Source organism: Schistocerca nitens, chromosome 11 (assembly GCF_023898315.1).
Source record: "Schistocerca nitens isolate TAMUIC-IGC-003100 chromosome 11, iqSchNite1.1, whole genome shotgun sequence".
NCBI lineage: Eukaryota > Metazoa > Arthropoda > Insecta > Orthoptera > Acrididae > Schistocerca > Schistocerca nitens.
Window position 1 is genome coordinate 57,434,478 of NC_064624.1, and position 23,611 is coordinate 57,458,088.

Genomic DNA, 23,611 nt, shown 5'->3' on the forward strand with positions numbered 1-23,611 from the left:
TCTAATTTTTTGTTTAGATCATCTAACATTTGTTCCATCTCTTGCACTCTCTGCCATCACAACCATGTCATCTGCAAATCTCCTATTCAGTACCTCCTAATTAGTTACATGATCTACCCATCTAGTCTTCAGCATTATTATGTGACACCACATTCCAAAAACTTCTATTTGCTTCTTGTCTAAACTGTTTATCACCCGTATTTCATTGCCATACACGGCTACACTCCACACAAAAACTTTCAGAAAAGACTTCCTAACCCTTAAATCTATACTCCACATTAACAAATTTCTTTTCTGCAAAAACATCATTCTTGCCATTGCCAGTCTACATTTTATATCCTCTCCACATCAGCCATCGTCAGTTTTTTTACTGCCCAAATAGCACAACTCGTACTACTTTAAGTGTGTCATTTCCCAATCTAATTACCTCAGCATCATCTGATTTAATTCGACTGCATTCTACTATCCTTGTTTTGCGTTTGTTGATGTTCATCTTACACTCACTCACCTTTCAAGACACTGTCCATTCTGTTCAAGTGCTCTTCCAAGTCCTTTGCTGTTCTGACGTTATTTCAAAGCTTTTATTTCTTCTCCTTGAACTTTAATTCCTTCTCTCAATTTTTCCTTGGTTTCCTTTACTGCTTCGTCAATATACAGATTTAATAATATCGGCAATACGTTACGACCCTGTCACCCTCCCTTCTCAACCACTGCTTCCCCTTCGTACCCCTCAATTCTTGAACTGCCATCTAGTTTCCATAAAAGTTGTAAATAGCCTTTCACTCCCTGTATTATGCCCCTGCTATCTCCAGAATTCCAGAGAGAATATTCCAGCCAACATTGTCAAAAGCTGTTCTAAGTCTACAAATGCTGTAAGCATAGGTTTGCCTTTTGTAGACCTATTTTGTAAGGTAAGTCAGTGTCAGTATTGCCTCTCGTTTGCCCGCATTTCTCCTTAACCCAAACTGATGTTCCCCAAGGTGGGCTTTATCGGTTTTTCCACTCTTGTGTAATGAATTTGTGTTAATATTTTGGAATCACGACTTATTCAACTGATAGTTTGGTAACATACACACCCATCAGCACCTGAGTTACAACATAAGTCAGTAACTATATGTAGGGGAGATATGTAAGTCTGATCTCACTTAATTCGTTTGTAAAAACTTTCTGCTGACCTGACTGCGATATGCTTCATAAGTATACAGTCACAGCAGTTTTTAAGTCACAAAGCATGTACGGCCGATTGCGATTCGCCACAGAGTTTGGTGCTCCGCAAAGAAGAAAATCTGGTGGAGCTGTCAAGTGAGGGGACCGTAGGTTTAGTTAGACAAGACATTCCCGAAAAAACTCTCGAGGACACACAGTGTTGCCGACTGAATACAGAGTAGCGTCACCTCGTTTAAACCGTGGGTAGTTTAATTAGTCTCCCTTTAGTTGGCCAATGAAATCGTTGATCATTAAACTGCTATGTTCAGCGCTCACAGTTTCTTCTAAAACTAAAGGTCCAATAATGTGTGTGCCATCTGGATACTGCTACTCACATTCCAATTTTCTGAACACGTAATGACGTTTCGAGCACAGCACGAGAATTCTCCGTCAGCCGTGATCCTGTATTTTGTGTGCTAACGTGACTGCAGAGGCGAAACCACGCCTCATCTGTACAGAAGGTGACATCGATAACATCAACGATATTCTTCTCAGTGAAAGATGTTAACCGTTCCCAGCAATTCACCGACTTTTCACTATCGGCATCTTTTAATTTGTGCACTACTGTCACTATGTATGTGAATAATTTCAAAGTCTGCCTAAACACTTTATAGGAGTTTGCCAAGCCAATATCTTTTTCCCGTGCCAATCTGCGTAATGATTTTGCTGGACACTGCCACATAGAATCTCACTGACCAGACTAGAATTGCCTCCAGTGATAAATCCCACTTCAAAATGAGCCTCCACAACCGGCAAGACGAGTCTGGAGATGCCCCAGACAGTGGGGGGTGCCGATCCGACTTTCGACGGTCGTACAGCCCGTGAATCAGGAGGGCCATTTCATTTCATAGCAGGATCTCTTTGGTAGTTATCTGTGGCACCCGTACAGCACACCAGTACACTGACAACATTCTACACCCCATTTTGTTCCCCTTTACGGCAACCTATCCTGGGCTTACATTTCAGCAAGATTATGTCCGTCTGCACACGGTGAGAGCATCTACTGCTCGTCTCCGTGCTCAGTAATCCCTACCTCGGCCAGCGAAGTTGTCAGATCACTCCCCGATAGAGATCATTTGGAGTGCTAGGGGTAGGGCACTCTGACCATCTCGAGTTTGTGATGATCTAACGTACCAACTGTTTCCTTAAAGGCCGTAGGTGGACCGACACATTATTAACTTGTTCAATTTTTGGAGCTGTTTCTCTCAAATAAATCGTCCAATTTTTTTGAAAGCATTATCATTTGTTCGTCCGTACTCGTGTATCGCATCTACCGACTTCTGTCCCATTCGGATAATTCCTTTGTGGTGCCTTTTTTCTTGGAGGCTATGTGAATATCAGACATAGCACACTATAACAATTTAAAAAAAAATAATCTTATATGTAACTTGTGGGTTGAAAAGGTCACATACTTCTACAGGAAAGGAAACTTCTTAAAAATATTATAATACTAATTACTATTGGTGAAAACATTAAATACTTCGTTGTAAGAAGGCTTCTATAAAATGGTCTCTATTTGATAAAGTTAAGTGTAGCTGGATTTACAATAATCCAGAAAATAGACATTGTTAGAAACACAAATGTTGCCACAACTGTCTCGGGTGCAATCCACCATTGTCCCCGCCATAGTTCACTCACACACTGTTTTGATTTTTGACATTGCAATTGTTAACTGGATGTTATCAAACAAATCGTAAACATAAAAGTAGTGCCCGATTCAATTTTCAGTATACCTGTGTCCTGAGACAGAGGTCTCTCGGGTTACCTGTCGAGTAAAAAGTGTCATTCCGCAGCAACATTTTGACAAGTTTCCTGCTCGTCACCTTCAAGGGGGAACATCAGGTTTGTGTCAAGTTTGTCTTTTTATAGATGCTGGACCGCAGGCTACTCTGCCACATCTGCAACAGCTGTTGCAGACAGTGACTGGGGGGATGGATCGTAGATGGTAGTAAAGGGCGGGGGGAGGGGGGGGTTTCCTGGTGTGTCGGAGGGCCCCGGTGTCGCCCGTCTACTCTATCGATTGCCTTCACATCAGAGCACTCTTGACATATTCTTGCTTGCAGTGCTCAGTTGGAAACTGCTATCACGGTTGACAAGATTGTCGTGGACCCGTGTCTCCGCCGCCTCTCTGCCAATCGAGTGCCAGAATCAGTTTGTCTGCCACACTATCTCTGTCTGTCCAAAATCAAATGTGCAACCTTCGTGAAGTGTGCGCTCTGCCACTGCAGATTTGTGCGTTCGGCTGAGGTGAACGCTTCTCAGACGTTCTGAGCGGCACTGTGAAGTACACCAGTATATCGTTTCCCACATTCGCAACTGACACTGTAGACTCCAGGTGTCTGCAGTACTACCTCATCTTTCACTGAGCCAACTATAATTTTGATTTCAGCCAATGAGTGAGAGAGGGTTTTAACATTGTCATTCTGCAATGTTTTGGCAATGTTGGCCACAGGTGACCCAGCGTACAGAAGGAACACGAGACACCGTACGTCTTCTTCCGGACCGTCTTCTTTCTCCTTTTTACTCGGCTGGAGGGCACGTCTTATCTCTGTCTCCGAGTAGTCGTTCTAGCGTAACGTTTCCCTCAGATGTCTTGTGCTCTGTGGACCGGGATGGTGAGCATGTATTTATATTGTGCTAGATGGTGGTGCAGTTATTAGCATTGCAGGTCCGTATATCTCCTTTTTCTATAGACAGAATGTCCCTGTGTGCCATCAGTTTTCTTCCTTATCAGGATATTGTGGAAAGGCAGGCATCCGTTTTCTTCTACATCCACTGGGAAACCCACTTCTACCCCCACACCTACCTTTCTGCAATATCCTGATAAGGAAGAAACCTGATGGCACACTGGGGCATAATGTCTATAGAAAAAAAGGACACACACGGACCTGTACCTAAATGCCAATAGCGACTTTATCCGGCACAACACAAATCTGTGCTCACCATCCCGGTGCACAGAGCACGAGACGTACGTGTCGCGGAGAGAGTACCCACCGAGTTGCTGCTTCTGAGGGAAACCTTAAGCAAGAACAGCAACTCGAAGCGACAGATAAGATGTGCTCTCCTGCCAACCGAGAAGAAGAAAGAAGACGATTCAGAAGAAGACGAAGTGTCTGGTGTTCCACCCGTACAGTGGGCTGCCGACAGCCGACATTGCCAGGATTTTGGAGATCTAGGACTACGGACACCTGGAATCGACAGCATCAGTCGCAAAGTGGCAAGAAATATATCAGCCAGACACAATGGCATAGCTAGTAGAGCTGCTCAGAACACACGAGAAGCATTCACCTCAGCTAAATGGACAAATCTACAGTGGCAGAGCACAGCCTCTACGAAGGTCGTAAGTTAGATCTTTAACAGACAGAGGTACTGTGCCAGACGTACGGGTTCTGGAACTCTACCATCAAAGAGGCAGTGGAGATGTGGGTCCACGATGATCTTCTCAACTGGAATTTCTGTTTCTAATTGAGCTCCGCACCGAATGTAGCGTCAGCAAGAATGTGTCAAGAGTGTTCCGATATGAAATCAACGAAGGCAGTGGACGGAATAGGTAGTCACCTTCACCGGGACATAACGCCAGGACTCTAACATGTCGGGAGCGCCCCCACTATCACCACTATCCGTGATAGCTGTTGCAGATGAGACAGAGGAGCCTGTGGTCCAGTGTGTATAAACATACAAACTGGACACAAACCTGACACTTCAGTCTAAGATGACAATTACAAAATTTGTCGAAATGTTGCTGCAGAATGACACCTCAACTCGGCCAATAAACCGAGAAGACTTCAACATCGAAATTCATTGAGAAAGCCTGCATTCCCTTATACCTGTCTACCATTCAGTGTGTTTTAAAAGGTAAGTAATCTACATTACGTGTGTGGTGTAACTAATAATTTTTTTGGCACTGTATCAAAACTCGAGGGCCGAGAAAAAAGAAGAACGGGTTTCGTTCAAATGTCACACAATTTATTAATGGCGGGTAAGAGGAAGAAACGTCCCGAGTCGAGGAAGTGAACGTTAGCATTTTCCTCCAGTCCACATCTGCTCGCACAGCTTCCGTCTCAGATTTTCGACTGCTCACAATACTCCGTTGCGAGATACTCACACAGCTGCTGCACGAACGGCTGGAACTCCGCATTGCCACTGAGCGGCAGCACCGAGCATTTGAGTGGGGCGACGACGGGCGGCAACGAGAAGTACGTCCGCTGCTCGTCGCCGGGCCGCGTGCGGAAGCTGTGCTCGAACAGCGCGTACATGATGCGCCCCACGCCGAACGACGGCTCGACCACGCTGGGCGTCACCTCCTCCACGTGCAGCGTCTTCTGCCCCCGCCGTACCGACAGCATGTCTGCCGTCAACCGGAACTCCACGTCTCCCTCGCCGCGCAGCACGTACTCTCTGCGACGAGAAGAGATTTGTGCCCGTAGAGTGTGTGCGGTGACAGCAAAGGACAGACGCGCTCGCTCCTGTCTTCCGTAACAATTGTCACAATGGCAGCAGCACATCTGGACCCCGTATCCTCCGATTATGACAAATTTACCTGCACTACCCAAATATATATACAGGTTGATTTTGTTAAACAGTGAAAAACTGCCAGGAATGATCCCCGAGAGGGTAAGGAGCAGCAAAAATCATATAGGCACACAGTCAAAAATGCATTACAAGGGAGGCACATTGACTTGAAGGTAAAGATACAAAATTTTTGACAATGCAGCTTCCGACGACGGAAAGCATTCACGAGAACACACACTAGGCGTGCGAGAATGTTTTGTCCCTACTAGTGTTTTAGTTCCATTCTCAAGAGGGCATTGAGCCATAGCACCACTGTACAGCATCTGCATTACCCTTCGTATCACCAGAGGCATTTCTCCGAGCAGGGAAGGCACAGTCACCTGCACGAAGTGCGGATACGCCTCACCTGTGACGCGCTGTGGAAGGACAGCCAGTCATCACACAATAAGGCTGAACTACTGCCAACAATTGACGGCCACCGTAGTGCGGGGATTCCCTATAGCCCACACGACAGTATCGTGAAGGCCGACAGTACTGTCTCTCGTAAAGGTACCCCACCTGTGAATAAGAAAGATGCCACAAATCCCAGCACTGTGGTGAGTGATAAGCCGGCGACAAAACAGTTACCCAAAGCCACGTCTATCAGAAATAAGCCAGGGCCACTGTCAAAGATATTTTATCTCCGCCTTCGAGTGAGCGTACCCACCTCGGGACGCGTGTCGGGCCGTACGTCCCTCGATCTTTTTTATCCTCCGGTGTGGTTACAAGTGAGGTGATACGACACATTACAATAAAGACAATGTTATGAAAAGTATACACAGTAGGAGGTGCCGAGTTGCCGACAGGCACAACAAAGAGACTACTCGACCCCTGCTTCCAGCCCCTCATCTCGTGGGTCATATCCCTGTAATATGAGGTGCTATCCAAAATTTTCGGGACCGGTGCTGCCATCTGTCGAAAACCTTACCCTCGGACTAACGGTCACCGTCACCCTCGAAGTATTCAGAGAAGTTGCAGCATTAGAAAATTACAGCGAAATGCAGGAAGACCTGCAGTGGATAGGCACTTGGTGCAGAGAGTGGCAACTGACCCTTAACATAGACAAATGCCATGTATTGCGAATACATAGAAAGAAGGATCCTTTATTGTACGATTATATGATAGCGGAACAAACACCAGCAGCAGTTCCTTCTGTAAAATATCTGGGAATGTGTGTACGGAACGATTTGAAGTGGAATGATCATATAAAATTAATTGTCGGTAAGGCGGGTGCAAGGTTGAGATTCATTGGGAGAGTCGTTAGAAAATGAAGTCCATCAACAAAGGAGGTGGCTTACAAAACACTCGTTCGACCTATACTCTAGCATTGCTCATCAGTGTGGGATCCGTACCAGGTCGGGTTGACGGAGGAGATAGAGAAGCGCATTTCGTCACAGGGTTATTTGGTAAGCGTGTTAGCGTTACGGAGATGTTTAGCAAACTCGAGTAACAGACTCTGCAAGAGAGGCGCTCTGCATCGCAGTGTAGCTTGCTGTCCAGGTTTCGAGAGGGTGCGTTTCTGGATGAGGTATCGAATATATTGCTTCCCCCTACATATACCTCCCGAGGAGATCACAAACGTAAAATTTGAGAGATTCGAGCGCGCACGGAGGCTTTCTGGCAGTCGTTCTTCCCGCGAACTATATGCAACTGGAACAGGAAAGGGAGGTAATGACAGTGGCACATAAAGTGCCCTCCGCCACGCACCGCTGGCTGGCTTGCGGAGTATAAATGCAGATGTAAATGTAATAGTTCCCATCCGCACATACATACCAGTCCCAGCACTTCTGCCACTGGTCAAACATTTTCTGGAAGTCCTGTTCTTTAAGGGTGTTTAAAACCGCCAGCAATGCTTCTCAAACCCTCTCTAGAGTGTCGAACTGACGGCCTTTCAATTTGAGTTTCGGTTTTGGGAATAGCTCGAAATCGCAAGGTGCCAAATCTGGCGAGTACAGTGGGTGGGCTACAACCGCCATCTTGTTTTTTGCCAAAAAGGTCCTGGTGAGCAAGGACGTGTGACAGGGCACACTGTCATGATGCAGCAGCCAGTTCCCTCGACACTAAAGTTCGGGCCGTCGTCACCGCACATTTTCACAGAGCTGTCGCAAACCTTCACAGTAGTATGCGGAATTCACTGTTCGGTTGGGTGGGACGGATTCTTTGTGGACAATTCCCTCGGTATCAAAGACAAAGATGATCGTGCTTTTCACTTTGCTCTTCGCCTACCTTACTCATTTGGGTCTCCGAGAGCCCCAGCTCTTCCACTGGGACGACTGTTGCTTTGTCTCGACACTTGTCGAATCATTGCAAGGGTCTCCATAGCACTTTTCCCCAAGATTCGCACAAAATGTGATACACGCGCACTTTTCTGTTTGCAGATCCGTAGTAAAATCGCCAAAGACCAAACACAGAATATTACGGAAATCACTGTTGACACGCAACACGTCCTCCCACCTGACCTCCTGTCACTCTGCACACTGACTCGTCAGATATGCAGCTCTCACCATCTAGCGATGCAAAGATCCACTACTCGTACTTTCCAGATGGCAGCACCTGTCCTGAAAATTTTGGCTCCACCTCGTATGACTATTGCAAAACATGTCCCACACATCCTTCCACCATATACTCCAGTCCAGTCACAAGCATCACATATCTCATCAAAGGCAGGGCTACATGGGAAACAAGTCCTGTGATCTACAAATTAAGCTGCAATGTTCTACACAGCTATCCGTCTGCACAAATGCCCAATGACAAGCTGTGGCAGAGAAACAGCTGGGCTACCCTGCCCGACAACGTTCTCCGTTTCGGTGACTGCTTCCGGATCCTTCCTACCGACACCAGCTTTTCTGAATTGCACAGGTGGGAACTCTCATTGCCATACATTCTACATTCTGGTAACCCTCCTGGCCTCAACCTTCGTTAATAATTGTCCTTCACCCATCTAGCCCCTTCCCTGTTCCCATTCAAGCACTACACAGTCTTCTACACCAATGCAACCACCGTCTTTTTACCTCTTTCCTTTACCACTAACCCCCCCCCCCCCCCAAACCTCCGTCTAACCTCCTGACTGCATCTAACTGCCCCACTCTTTCCACCCCTCCCTTTATGCTCCCACAAGCAGGACTTTACTGTACCCCATCCCTACCCTGCCATCCCTCCCTAGAGGCCGTCAGCTGTCGCCGTATTCCAGCTCGTTCTCGTAAGCGAGACTGAGCAGTGAGAATGCTGCCTGTGAGACTATTGTGTTCCGACAGCGCGGTCTCGATAATGAGGCGACCTGACACTCTCGGCTCGCCACCCGCAGCACTGCCGGTCGCACGGGGCCGTTCCGAACGCGGGTCGTACTGTGTGCGGCTATCCGAGTTACGAGTGTACTAATAAGGAACACGCACTTGTGACATATCACAGTTGTGCTGGTATGTATAAAAGCATTTTGGGACATTTAAGACACATTTCAGTCGCACGAATCAAGACTTAGACATTCGAACAAATCCAGTCCACGTAATTATAAAAGTAAAGCTGCCAAAGTTTCCTGTAAAAGTGCTATCAGTGGTGGCATTCTGGTTACTCAGAAACTGTCATGTAACGGCGACAAGGGAAATCGTGAAATCTTACGATAAAGCAAGAGACGACGACTGTAAATTATTTCCTACATGAAGATATGCTTATCGTGGGGTCTAAGCTGAGCATTAACATGAAGTCATTTCTTGCAGTAGCAAGGCAAACTTTCCTGCCTACCATAGATATTAATGTTGAATTTTGTGTGTGTGCATTTTGTAATTACGGTTGTTTTTAAAGTGACTTCTCATTTTACAAATGTTTCCTATTTCGTGTGTAACTGCGCACGCGCAAGATTTCCTTTCGCAGAATTAGTTTTGAAGTTTATTGCCTTTATGCTTGTGTTTATTTCTTCCTCTTTATTTAGCTATTATCCCTGTTTCTTCACTCTTAGACGACTTAATACGGTTCATTGTATTTATTACGACCTCCGTCAGCATTAAAGATTGCCGTCAACTAGGGCAAGGTTGTTAACATATTATCTGTTTCCGACTTAATTTTGTAAAGTTTGCTATCAAAGCTAATTGTGTAACTTTTGCGTTTTATTTTTATTTTGTTGTAGGCCCCAGTTCTATAACAGATATTTCACTTTTGCAACAATGCTGTACAGGTAGAATGTTTGAGAAGGCAGATGACTTTGGAACAGTCTTTCGCAGGCTCTGTAGCTACATACTTGGAACGCTTCAAGGAAACAACCACCTTCTGAGGTGCTTCACTTTTCAGGTCATAGGTGCTTAATGTATTCATCACTGTACGTAGTTCCCATTTGTTATCGTTCGATACCCTTCCGTTAACCATCACTGCCTTGCAATTATATTTTTATATGCTATGTTTTCCGACTGAAAATATACAAATCACAGCAACAGGTATAAGAAAAACTACAAAAAGCCAGATCCACCTGTTGCTAAAGCTGAAAGAACCTTAAGATTACGATGCTTGAACTCAACGAAGAGAAATGCATTATGGAATAATGTTCTGAGGTAACTCATCACTTAGAAGGAAAGTACTGATTGCACAAAAGAGAGCAGTAAAAATAATATGCGAAGTTCACTCACGGAAATCGTGCAGGCACAATAATCTTCAAGGAGGTTGGCATTTTAACTGTAGCGACAAAATACATATATTTGCTAATGACATTCGTCATAAACAGCCCATCACAGTTTGAGAAGAACAGTGATGTAAGTAGGGAGAACACTAGAGGGGAAAAAAGCTTTACAGAGGCTCTCCTGCTCGGAAGGTAGGAAACGAGGTACTGGCAGAAGTAAAGCTGTGAGGACGGGCCGTGAGTCGTGCTCGGGTAGCTCAGTCGGTAGAGCACTTGCCCGCGAAAGGCAAAGGTCCCGAGTTCGAGTCTCGGTCCGGCACACAGTTTTAATCTGCCAGGAAGTTTCATATCGGCACACACTCCGCTGCAGAGTGAAAATCTCATTTTGGAAATTCTATCATTGCTTGGGAACACGAAGTCCTCGAACGGCTAAAAATGGTTTCCAAGTAGCCAAACGTAACCATTTCCAGTTGATTATTGGTTCAGTCCATTCCACATAAACACAGTCCACACCATTACGGAGCCACCACCAGCTCGCACAGTGCCTCGTCGACAACTCGGGTCCACAGCTTCGTGGGGTGTGCAACACTCTCTAACCGTACCGTCCGCTCTTACCAACTGAAATCGGGACTCGTCTGACGAGGGCAAGATTTTCCAATCACCTATCGTCCAATCGGTACAGATACGAGCCCGGGCCACTGCACGCGATGTCGTGCTGTCGGCAAAGGCACTCGGACCGGTCGTCTGCTGTCGTACCCCAGTAACGTCAAATTATGCTGCTCTCACCTAACACATATGCTCATCGTATGTCCCACACTGATTTCTGCAGTTATTTCGTGCAGTGTCGCTCGTCTGTTAGCACTGGTAACTCTAGGCAAATACTGCTGCTTTCGTCGTTATGTGAAGGCCTCGGGCCACTGCACTGTCTTAAGATAGGTTATTCCTGAAATTCGGAAATTTCTCAAGTATAAACACGACACTGCTGCTACCACTGTCAGGTAACGATTTAACTGCGCCGGGTAATATTTACGTACGCTGCCTGACAAAATGGGCAAAGCATCCAGAAGAAACGGTCTGATGTCAACATAAATTCATACTGTACACAATGTCAGAGGACACGTAAACGACGATCGGAGGTGGAACGGCCACCAAAATGCACTAGTGTCGTCAGCAGGCTAGGTAGGGAACACGAGTGGGAACTGGGTCACACGTCAGGTGACCGCCGTGAAGGACACGGAGGTGCCACACACCCGAGCGAGACGTTACCGGCTCCCGACAGAGTTTCAGAGGAGACTCTGCGAGGGTCTCCGTCAGTCCGACCGGCCGAACTGTGCGACACACAGGTTTCTAGGGTATCCGGACACGACAGTGGCTCGATGTCCGTCTGCACTGAACTCGGTAGCAGGTGTACGCACTGTCGAGGTTCCGGCCCGACACGTCTGACGTACTGTGCTCCGAGCACATCTTAATACTTTCCCGCCTGTGTCTGCCGTCTGAGAACGAGTAACCGACTCACCGAAAAATGCACTATCACTCAGACACCGGCAGTAGCCGGACGAGAGAATTATCGTCCCACGCATCAGCTGCTGTGAGCACCGTAACACAAAAAGTCGAGTTCGGAGTGACGTCGTGACCTGGAAGTGTGGACTGCTGCGGCACCTCACTCTGTTCTGTGAGGAACTGCGGTTCCGTACTATCCTCGACGCCCACTGTCGACGAGTACGGCAGAGACCTGCTGCCCTATTCTGTACCGTTCGGTCACTCTGCCGACCGGTTCGGTAGGCGAGTGCACCGAGCGGTAGAGTTGTCGCGACCGAGCCTCCGTGCAGTTCTCCGAGTCGTTCGGTAGCCAGTCTGTATGGCTACACCCGAGGCCCCGTGCCGTCTCTCCTCTCACCGCCCGATCGAGGACGAGTGACGACGGCTGCGGGCGAGCTCACGCGACGACCGCACACCCGGCACGGTGCGCCGCAGTGCCCCCTGCCGAAAGTGGCCAGCTGACAACTACCGGAGAAGCTATTCCCATTACCATTACTGAAAAGTATGTTCACAGTGAATACTGGTGGTCACGTGACACACTGGAAATGATGGAAGAAAATGATAATGTTATTACCTTCAGATCCCAGTGACACTGAACTGGCTTCATGCATTGCTGTGTGTGTGTGTGTGTGTGTGTGTGTGTGTGTGTGTGTGTGTGTGTGTGTGTAAGCACGGTTCCCGACTGGAAACACAATAACATGGAGCAGTTTATGCACGATACGTATCCAACAGACGCACTGTTTTCGTCTACAACCAACAGAAATTTACTCCATACTAGGCTTTTTACACCTTCCCATTTCTTCAATGTGTAAATATTGGTTTCAATCCTACATCTTACTGCACTGGCTTCCTCGCGCTGCACGATTACAGAGAGAGAGAGAGAGAGAGAGAGACCACACGGATAATGACACGTGTAATGTGTTTGAAGTTACGTGCTACGTATTCGGCCACGGCATCTATGCTCGGTCACTAGAACTAGTGCGGGCAGCCTATCCAGTTAGGGTGTGCTCGCCCCATTTCGTATTTTGTGCTCGCTTACTCGGTCGTGCAAGACTCTAGCTAGTAAGACCCCCAGGTCTGTCCTCGCTACGACACGTGTGGGATCAGCTCGTACGTCACCTCTGTCCCACTGCCAGTGTCGACAATCTCGAGGACCGGTTATGACAGCTGTGGGCCGGTTCGTCTCAGGAGAGGACGTGGTGGCTTTACGACACCCTCCAGCTCGCGTGTACCGGCCACAGGGGTTACGACGTCACAGCGATACGTAGGCACGTACTGCCGACTTCTTCGTAAACTCGACTGTACACTGCAATCGTCGTGATAGCGTCGTACACCTTCTCGACCCGTAATGTTTCATTTCGTTTTGTTTCTTCCTCCCCTTCTCGGTGCTTCAGTTTTTTTGTCAGGTAGTGTATAATAACTGCACACAGAGCAGTCGTATACGACTCAGACAGAGATCTATCATTTTTACACCCTCCTCGATATCTTGCGGAGTTATCTCCGGACGTTCACTTCGAAAGACTTACTCCGAGCTTTTGCGCAATCCTCTGTCAGTCTCAAACTGGTGTCATACCACACGGAACTCTATTGTTTCTCGTAATGCAGGTGCGCATTGTAAGGTCTGCTTTTTGTGTCGGTCACTGCACTGCAGCTAGAGATGGTGCCGAACCACACACAATCCGGCGGTCTCAAAATAGTTCACCTGCACGCTCACACAACCGAATAGTACAGTGTACCGGCAATCGTTCCTGCTGTAGCTGCACGTGATCCGCAATTCCCTCGTCTTTCAGCCGACCTACTACCCGTTGTTGCAACACATCCACATAATAAACACCTTTCACATTACATTTGAAACAATTACGGGACGAACAGGTATCGTGACATCTCGGCCTTTGTACTACCACAAGACAGGTACCTTCCCATCTCTTCCAGTAAGCGAAGTGGCACAGTGGTCAGCACACTGGAAACACATTCTGGAGGATGACAGTTCAAAAATCCACATTGTCAGGGTATGAGATTTCCCAAGTGTCTTGTCGCTGTTTTTTTTTTTTTTTTTTTTTTTTTTTTTTATGAATTGTTTAATGAGGGGAGGAATCTCGTGCCAATTTTGAATATACATGAACAAGCTCTATTATCAGATCTGTTCATATGTTCATCTAGAAAAATTGTACACACATTACAAGTTTAAACACTTCTTGCGAAGATTCGGTAAGGAATGGGTCTCGTTTCGTGTCATTTGTTAGTTTTCTGGGGTGTTCCACACGAGTTTTGTGCCGTCCTAGAAATACTAAATCGAAAATCAGTGTGGTGACGTGTGGAGTGCTCAGTGATGGCAAGGAATCTTCTGCACGAAATGTGACGTCGTGGGATAGCGATGACCGGGAGATTAATAATTTACAGCAAATACTGATGTATGTACTCTTGCTTTTTGCTTTTGGAGTTTGGTGTTAGTGCAAAGGAGATGCACCTAACCAACTGACTTCTGACTGAGTTTGTAATCAAAGATGTAATAACAGCCTTCACACAAATCGTAGTTGCCGAGTTCTGGTTTTGCATTTAGGAAGAGTTTATCAATGAGTTGGGGGTTCACAGACTGCTCGGAGCTGAAGACTGGCGACGACGTGACTTAAAAACTTGAACTCTCACGACATCTAGCCATTTAGATCATTTTTCCACAATTTCCCTAAATCATTCCAGGCGAATGCTTTGTCGGTTCCTTCAAGAAGAGCACGGCCGACTTCTTTCCCCCTACTTTCACAATCCGAGCTAGTGCTGCTGTCGACAGTACATTAAAATTCTAATCTTCTTTCCTTTCCGGTGTTTTCTTGTTCACGTGAAACACAACTAGCTCTTTATACTCACTTAGTAACGAGTGCTATCACCAGCGGAGGTCAAATTGATTCCACACTTTTAGATTTCCAGAAGGCTTTCGACGCCGTTCCTCACAACCGTCTTCTAACCGAACTCCGTGCCTACGGAGTATCGCCTCAGCTGTGCGACTGGATTCGTGATTTCCTGTCAGAAAGGTAACAGTTCGCAGTAATAGATGGAAAGTCGTCGAGTAAAAGAGAAGTAATATCCTGCGTTCTCCAAGGAACTGTTATAGATCCACTATTGTTCCCGATCTGTATTAATGACACAGGAGACAATCTGAGTAGCTGTCTCAAATTGTTTGCAGATGATGCTGTCATTTACAATCTTGTAAAGTCATCAGATGATCAAAATAACTGGAAAAATGATTTAGACTTCTCAAATCTGAGGGCTGTAAATTCAACTAAATACTTAGGGATTACAATTACAAATAACCTAAATTGGAATGATCACATACATAATGTTGTGGGCAGAGCAAACCAAAGACTGCAATTCATTGGCAGAACGCTTAGAAGGTGCAACAGGCCTACTAAAGAGACTGCTTACACCACGTCTGTCCGCCCTATTCTGGAGTATTGCTGTGTGGTGTGGATACATGATACATGAACTGGGGTGGCAATCATTAAAACGAAGGTATTTTTCGTTGCGCGCGATCTTCTCATGAAATATCAATCACCAGTTTCCTTCTCTGATTGCAGAGACATTCTGTTGGCAGCCACCTACATAGGGAGAAATGATCATCACGATAAAATGAGAGAAATTAGAGCTCGCACAGAAAAATTTGTGTGTTCGTTTCTCCTGCGCACTGTTTGAGGATGGAACGGTAGAGAGAGAGCTCGAAAGTGGTTCAGTGGACCCTTTGCCGGGCACTTTATTGTGAATAGCAGAGTAATCGTGTAGATGTAGATGCTTTCATATAACAGGGATTTTCCTTAGGCTAGAAAACGACATTCTTCCTGGGGGAACTGCAATGTATCACGCATTTGTCAGAGAGTAATACTGTCAAGCCAGATAGGGTATTCGGAAACTGTGCCAAGAAAGCAAAGCAGGTTGCAACTTGCTGGTCTGTTTTGTTGTGAGATAATTAATTTACAAACATCGGTATAGATCTTTTAAATTTCAAATCATTTTTCTTTTAAGTGATCATGGATTCGTGACAGTGCTACTTTTCAGTTCAGTTGCCTTTCTGCCATTGTATTTCACTGGAGACTACTTAACAAACTGAATACATATTTGCTCGCACATTCTCTTATATTCACTACACAGCCTGTCTAATAACGTCTGAAACTGAAAGCAAGCTCTGACCAACCGTGTAGGGCCATTTTACGAGTCGGGGCCGCGCCAAAGTGACAACTGAGGGCATTTGTTATCTCTGTTGCTGTTCATCTTGTCTGCGCATTTCTGTGCACCCACACACATCGTTAATCACTACTGGGTCCACTTATCAGTAGCGGCTTCGCAACTGAAACGGACAATGCAATACTGACACCGACATTTTTCATCAGTTTCGGAGCAGTCTGTGTGTGGTATATGCATATAATACACACCAAAATATTTGTCAGGAGCTGGTTTACTACCTAATAAAGTTTATCTGAATTTTGTGCTACGTTCAGTCGCTAATGTAACTTGAACTGGTAACTGCCTGGGAAGTAGAAATGGTTGAAAAAATTTCTACTGTCATAATTAATGTTTTTGGAAAGCTCGGAATTGTGCCATTCCCTATTTAAATAATGAAACACTGCACCAGTTACGTATTCTTTCACACTCAGGACGACAATGTTTCGAGAATTTATTCTCACAGTCAGGGGCAAATAATTACACGAGTATTTTGTTTGAAGTTTACACGTACGTTATTCTGCCTCTTTTGCAGTGTGCTGTAGTCGTCATTTTGAGGTTGTAAGGTACTGTGCCTCCTCCATTATACAGAAAACCATACACACGCAAATCATCACACACATTGTTTGAGTGTGAAACACTAACATAAAAATATTTGAACTTGACAATTGAGAATAAATTCTCAAAACACGCCTCATTAAGCACGAAAAACCGTGTAAATAGTGCAGTGTTTCATTATGTAAACAAAAAACATTTGAGCAAAATGAAAAGAGCAAAGGTGACAACTGGCACTACAAGTGGCCACACAACGAAACACGCAAAATGCGGGTTTGAGTAACACAAATGTGTCGTGACAATCACGAATCTGTCCAAGCATAGTAGAGACAGTTCTAAAATGGCCGCGAGCTGTCACGATACCTCTGCTCGAGCGAATCCGGTTACCCCCATCTGCCATCTGATTTGCAGAGTAGAGTGCCCTCGTGTCAAAAAATTTAGTCACATAACATTTGTAAACACTACTTGAAGGTCAATGCTATGCCAATGTCATTTTTTTCTCAATTTACATAAGTTTTTCCTCCTACTGTTTAAACTGCAAGGAAATTACGTTACCACAAACATTGTGAACATAGAAAATTTGCAGAGTGATAAAAAAATGTCTTAGAGTGTAAGAAAACATTAATTGCGGGAAAGTAAAAACAGGATTGTACTGTAATTATTCCCTCAGTCGTACGAAGAGCGATACCGAATCTTCCCGGACACCCCGCAGGTGTCGCCACACGTATATGAAAGTTTTTGTTATTTAGGACAGTAAATGGAAAACTTTAACGAGTCATACTGAAGAACTGCGGGCAAAGTAAGAGCTTACTCTGCACGGCACAGGACAGTCTACGGGCCAGCTACAGCTTTGGGACAGGACGCACAGGGATGCCGACTGCCACTCACCCTTTACTCTCGAGTTCCTCTCCCAGCCGATTGACACTCTCGGAGTCCATAGCTGCCAGCAGGTCATTCACCACCTTCGCTTCCTTCTTGAAGGCCTTGCCAATGGCCCCCTTGTTGGGTACAGGCTCTGTGAACAGAAACCAAACAGTCAGTGCAGGCCCGTCACAGGAGAATTACGAGTGGACTTCAAAACGTGAGCTATAAATTATTGTGGCAGGGCAAGTAACTTTCACTGAATGCTGTACTACTCTTCAAAGTAACACACACACACACACACACACACACACACACACACACACACACACACACACAGTCACACGACAACCACGCACGTCAACAAAAGTTTTGCATCACCTCGGTTCTGAGAGGTCCTGAACCTCTACAGAAAATTTGAATAGAGATCATCATAAACATCATTTCCACTCTTTGTACTGCCCATGAAAACCACACCAACATACAGCGAGTCAGAGGTGGTGGTCCAGATTGCTGTACCCACTGGTACCTCTATTCCCAGTAGCACATCCTATCGCATTGATACATGCCTGTATTCATCGTGGCATACTGTCCACAAGTCCATCGAGGCACTGCCGGTCCAGATTGTCCCACTCTTCGACAGTGATTTGGAACAGATCTCTCAGACTGGTCGGTTGGTCACGTCGTCCACAAACAGCCCTTTTCATTCTATCCCGGGCACGTTCGATAGAGTTTGTGTCTGGAGAACACGCTGGCCACTCTAGTCGAGTGACGACGTTATCCTGCAGGAAGTAACTCACAAGATGTGCACGAGGGGGGCACGAATTGCCATCCACAAAGACGAGTGCCTCGCCAATTTGCTGCCGATACGATGCCATTCACATATCGTACAGCCATTACAACGCCTTCCGTGACCATTGGCGGCACACGCTATAGAAAACAGCAGGGAACCTCCACCTAACTGCACTCACTGGACAGTGTTGCCTCCAAACACGTCTCCAGTGATTGTCAGGACGAAGGCATACGCGGCACTCGTCAGTGTAGAGAATGTGATGTCAATCCCGAGTGATCCATTTGACGCGTTGTCAGGCCGATGTGTACAGCGCTGCAGGGTGTCGTGGTTGCAAAGATGGACCTCGCCACAGACATTGGGAGTGAAGTTGCGCACCGTGCAGTCTTTTGTGCACATATTCAACACGGTGGCATTGTTGTCAGGGTTCCTCCGAGCCATAATCCGTAGGTAGTGCTCATCCACTACAGTAGTAGCCCTCGGGCGGCCTGAGCGAGGCATGTCATCACCAGTTTCTGTCTCTCCGTATCTCCTCCGTGTCCGAACAACATCGCTTCGGTTCACTCCGAGACTCCCGGACACTTCCCTTGTCGAGAGCCCTTCCTGGCACAAAGTAACAATGCGGACACAATCGAACCGTGGCACAGTCGAACTACAGACAACACGAGCCGTGTACCTCCTTCCTGGTGAAATGACTGGAAACGATCGGCTGCCTGACCCCATCTGTCTAATAGGCGCCGCACGTGCACGGTTGTTTACATCTTTGGATGGGTTTAGTGACATCTCTGAACAGTTAAAGGGGCTGTGTCTGTGATACAATACACACAGCCAACATCTACCTTCAGGAGTTCTGGGAATCGGCGTGATGCAAAACTTTTTTTTGACGTGTGTATTTTTCGACAAAGTCGACAAGAGTCCAAATGTTCTACAGACAACACAAATCCACTCCTCAGTCACGGAACTGTCTAAGAATTCCCGTGAGAACGTCCTCGCCGTCGAAAAATCTGCGAGTGCTGCAAAACGGTCCCTTCTATTTCCGAACGCAGTTATCTGGTCGACGTCTGTGGCCTCCCTCCACCCACGCCTCTGAGGCCTCAGTCACACTGTCGGCACCGTTTCACCACGTCCGGCCGCGACATTTCGAACAGTTTATATGCTGACACAGATTGGTGGTGAATCGTATACAATTTAGATGCTCTGCCCAGAAGAATCGTGCCACCCCACATCCTCAGACGGTGGCGTACGTTTCCAGTTGCCGTGCCTTTCCTCTCGCACACTGTGAAGCACCTGCAACTGAACTGTCTCTGCAGAAAGCCCACAGCACGTACTCTCCTCGGACGAGCACCACTCTCACTGCGCACCAGGCTCGATGTGGGACGGCACGTGTGAGTCACTTTTTGAAATCGACTCATCGTACGGTACAGTTTTGTTACCCGTTCCTGAATGAGTTAAACAGATTTTTTTGACACCAAAATTGTCATCTCGAAGAGGTCACTTCATATTTTGTCACGAATCCTGTCGGAAATTATAGCCGAATTACTGACCGACTGCGACAGGTTCACATTCTAACTGTGAACAGTAGTGTCTCTGCAGGGTGGTAACTGCTCGATTCGGAGGCCTATTCCGTCCTGCAATTTGCTTACAGAAAAGTTGTATCCACTACCGAGGAAACACTGTGTGTAACTGGAGGCCCCGTGGACAATGTGTGTGACCGTCAGTTACAGGGATCGAGAAGAACGGAGCACGGACCCAGTCGACATTCGCACCGACAGTGACGTCGAGGCAAGAATACGCGTTGCAGTCTACTGAATCTATTAACCGACAACCGACAGGCACGAGAAAATGGCAATGGCATGTCAAAAGCTGTACTGCGCTCTAGTAAAATATTTAAAATAATAAAGTAAGAACTCCATTTATGGAGAAATCCTACATCTGTGTACTGGATGGTTATAATTAAACTGACAGTGTTTCAAGTGCTGCAGGGCGGGCTGTATACATTGCAGGATGCCGAAACATCTCGGGTACATTCATTAATCGGTGCAGTCGTGGAGTATGCGGGAGAAAAGAAAAATAGTTCGACCTTCTGATACTGGGTGAAATATGGCACTGTAAGCAGTCCGAATGTGGTGTGGGTGCAAAGGAAGGGGAGGAACAGTCAAACACATGACGGCAATAGTGGTTCTGGCTCACTCGTTAGGGTACGGACACAAGTTACGTCGCGTATTCGTATACTCTCCCGACTCGGCAGCAAACTGCATCTGTAACGGCACCGTCGACTGTTGCTCACAGCGTTTCTGGTGTAATCGGAGCAATATGCTATCTTTTAGGTCAGGAAGAGTCCGGATACACCCCTGATTGACAACTTTCACATATTACACAACTAGTAATCAGAGGATCTGGAAGGCTACACATATTGAAATTGCCTAGAGAAGATGCAGTCATTAGCGAATGTTTCTCGAAGCAAACCTTACTGCTGGCAACTGACGTGGGGCCGTCCCATCTCCCATAAAAATAGTGGTGTGACACAGTTGTGTTCTGAAACAGCTGGAATCTCGTGTTACACGAGGAGATCCTCACAACGTGCAGATGTCACTGTACACCTGACGTGCTCTCGAGGTGTCATCTCCTGTGAAGCCACACTGCACAGTCAGTGGATGTTCCTGCACAACATGTGGCAGAGCAGAGTCCCACACGAGACAGTTCCGTGCATTCAGGCACCGTGCAAAAGAGCATTCCCCAGCCACGTGTCATCCATTTCCGTGTGTGTCAAAAAACACGAGGGCAAAGTCACGGCACTGTAGCCGTCTCGAGGCTCGGTGGACGTACAGGATACCTGTGCCAAATACACCGCAATGTTTTTGAACTGTCGACCAGGGGAGAGAGCATTCTCCTGATGCAGCTCGGGCGCTGGCTGCAGAATTTGAGGCACGTGCCGTACGGTCGGCTACGACAGCAGCAGCTCCGTCGACGACTGCCGTGAGAACGGGGCTACCTCCCTCTCCCTGCGGAACCATTTAAGTTACCTGTTTCTCCAAAGTTCTCGATACTATCCTTCGGTCCATTTATTGACGCAGGTCGTCTTTACAGCTCTTTCTGTCGCCAATATTCCTCCGATGCAGTGCAGTGCACGGTGTTTCTTCTCGACAGCCACTGCATTTCGTACGGAAAACTTCAGCCTTCTTAAACCTTTATATCGGCAGTCGATTTACAAAAACAATCAACACACAGTGCTGAGCAACAAACAGCAAACTACCATCAAAATAAGAAACACTTCATATTCTGACTGCTTACAGTGCTATATTTTCACCTGCTGGCAGAAAGCATACTCCAGATGCAAATCAATTAATGAACACACATATGACATTTCAGCATCCTGCAACGTATACAGCCCAGACTGCGGCAGCCAGAACACCGTCAGTTTAATAATAATCGACCAGTATCTGGAGCTAAATCCAAATTGACAAACCAAATCTATGAAACCTCTTCTCAATGCTAAAATTTAAATATGAGGTACTTCAAGTATTCTAAGCTAATGCAGGTATCCGACAAGATGGTGGCTCGTCTCCACTCCTTTTCAGCTCCATCTTGAGCTATTCTACGTAGTCTCCCCACACGAGTACAACAAACCGAGAGCTTTTATCGACACAAGGAACATTCGTACACTTCTTTGGAATGTTGTTTAAATTCTGTACCACACTGGCTGAAATGTCTGTTATGTCGTCAACTCTTTGTGTGAATGTCTGCACATTGTCGTTTTGTGGTAGGTTCTTCAATAACACTAAGTCTCGTCACCTGTGAAGATTTTCTTCTAGAATAGACTTGTCTGCATTTTTCATTTCAATTGAATTGCAGGCATCATTTTTGTTCCGGAGTCGAAATGTGCTGGAGAAACTTTGCACACACTTTTCTCCTCTTCAAAACATTCTGGAGAATGGCTCAGACACTCGATTTAGGGCTATTGGTCTGTTGCAGTTTGTGATGCGACAACACTGAGATAATACAGCCCCTACATCACTACTTAATACTGCCTCTCTGCAATCGACTGGTCAGATGCACATCTGTTGTTTACAGTTGTTATTTCAAGCTGCTACCATAGTTATCAGTATTACTTATATGCCAGAAACAAAGTCTGTGTTGGAAATTTTTGGATGGATGCTGTAGATGTTTATGAGTGCTTGGTACTGAATTGTGAGCTTGAGAAATTACATGTAAGAGAAGGAAGAAGTATAAGGGTAATACTCGTACGTTTAACAACTTCAGAATTTTGTTAATTAAGAAGTAATAATGAAATTTATCAAGGGAGATTAGAAACTATACAAAAAAAAAAAAAGAGATTACTCTTCATTCAGCTATTTACAGACTGGATGACAGTGAACTAAAAGGATCTTCAAATATGTTTGAGGAGGAAAAAATTCACAACCTCCAGGTCAAAAATGTCAGCGAAGGCTCAGAAAAGAACAACAAACAAAAAGAATGAATAATGGAAAGAGAAATGTTTACGAGGTCAGTTTTAAAAACAAAAGTTTCCGATGAATAGAGGAAAAGAAAACATACACAAAATAGTCTGAAGAAAGGAAATAGAAGCAATGAAGGAATACTATAAGAAAAGGAAGGAATACCACAAGACGAAGAATTTGGAATTGGAGCATTGTATTTTGAAGGGCCTAATGCAGATAGGAGAATCAACAACTTTCTTTGTAACATTTACACAAAGAAAATACTAAAATTTCTCTGTCTGTCAAACTAAGTCAATCATGAATGTGTTGCATTAGGGTCAATCAATTCGAACATATGCATTTTTATTTACAGCAAATAATGCGAGGCAAACTGAAAGTTACATAAGTTGCTCGAAACAACACAAAAAATAAGGTTTGCAAAAAGTTATCAAAATAGTAATAAGTAATAGTCTCACTTCACAACACTGCTCTATTCAACTGAATGTGCGGGTGAAGAAACGAGGAAAAAAAATTTAGCAGGTACTTCGAGTGGATCGTGGCAGTGACAAATTAATGTATGTTATTACTTTTCCCAACAAATCACACCAACAGAATCCAGTATGTTCAAAGTCATCTGAACGTTTGATAGTAGTATTTACATCTTGATATGAATGCTGTATTACAACAGATTTTCTTACACAGCTGTCTTTGGTGGCCAAGTTATGTAGGGTATAAAATATATTTTATAAAAACATATTCAATAAAATGTATTTAAGGATTTTTTACCAATTATTATTAGTAAGTAACTACCAAATAATTATTTTGGTCCTGTTTCAAGTTAAACAAGTTAGTATTGAACAAACA

General features: G+C 45.6%; 1 protein-coding gene across 1 annotated transcript in view; it reads right to left on the minus strand.

Annotated features, from left to right (window-relative positions):
- The window catches only part of LOC126213269 (glycine--tRNA ligase), a 142,636-nt gene that overhangs the window by 14,137 nt on the left and 104,888 nt on the right, over positions 1-23,611 (minus strand). The window contains exons 10-11 of the mRNA XM_049940933.1: positions 17,549-17,675; positions 5,312-5,604 (exon numbers count right to left, since the gene is read on the minus strand). Of these exons, the coding sequence (XP_049796890.1) occupies positions 5,312-5,604; positions 17,549-17,675 (420 nt within the window). The remainder of the gene's footprint in view (positions 1-5,311; positions 5,605-17,548; positions 17,676-23,611) is intronic.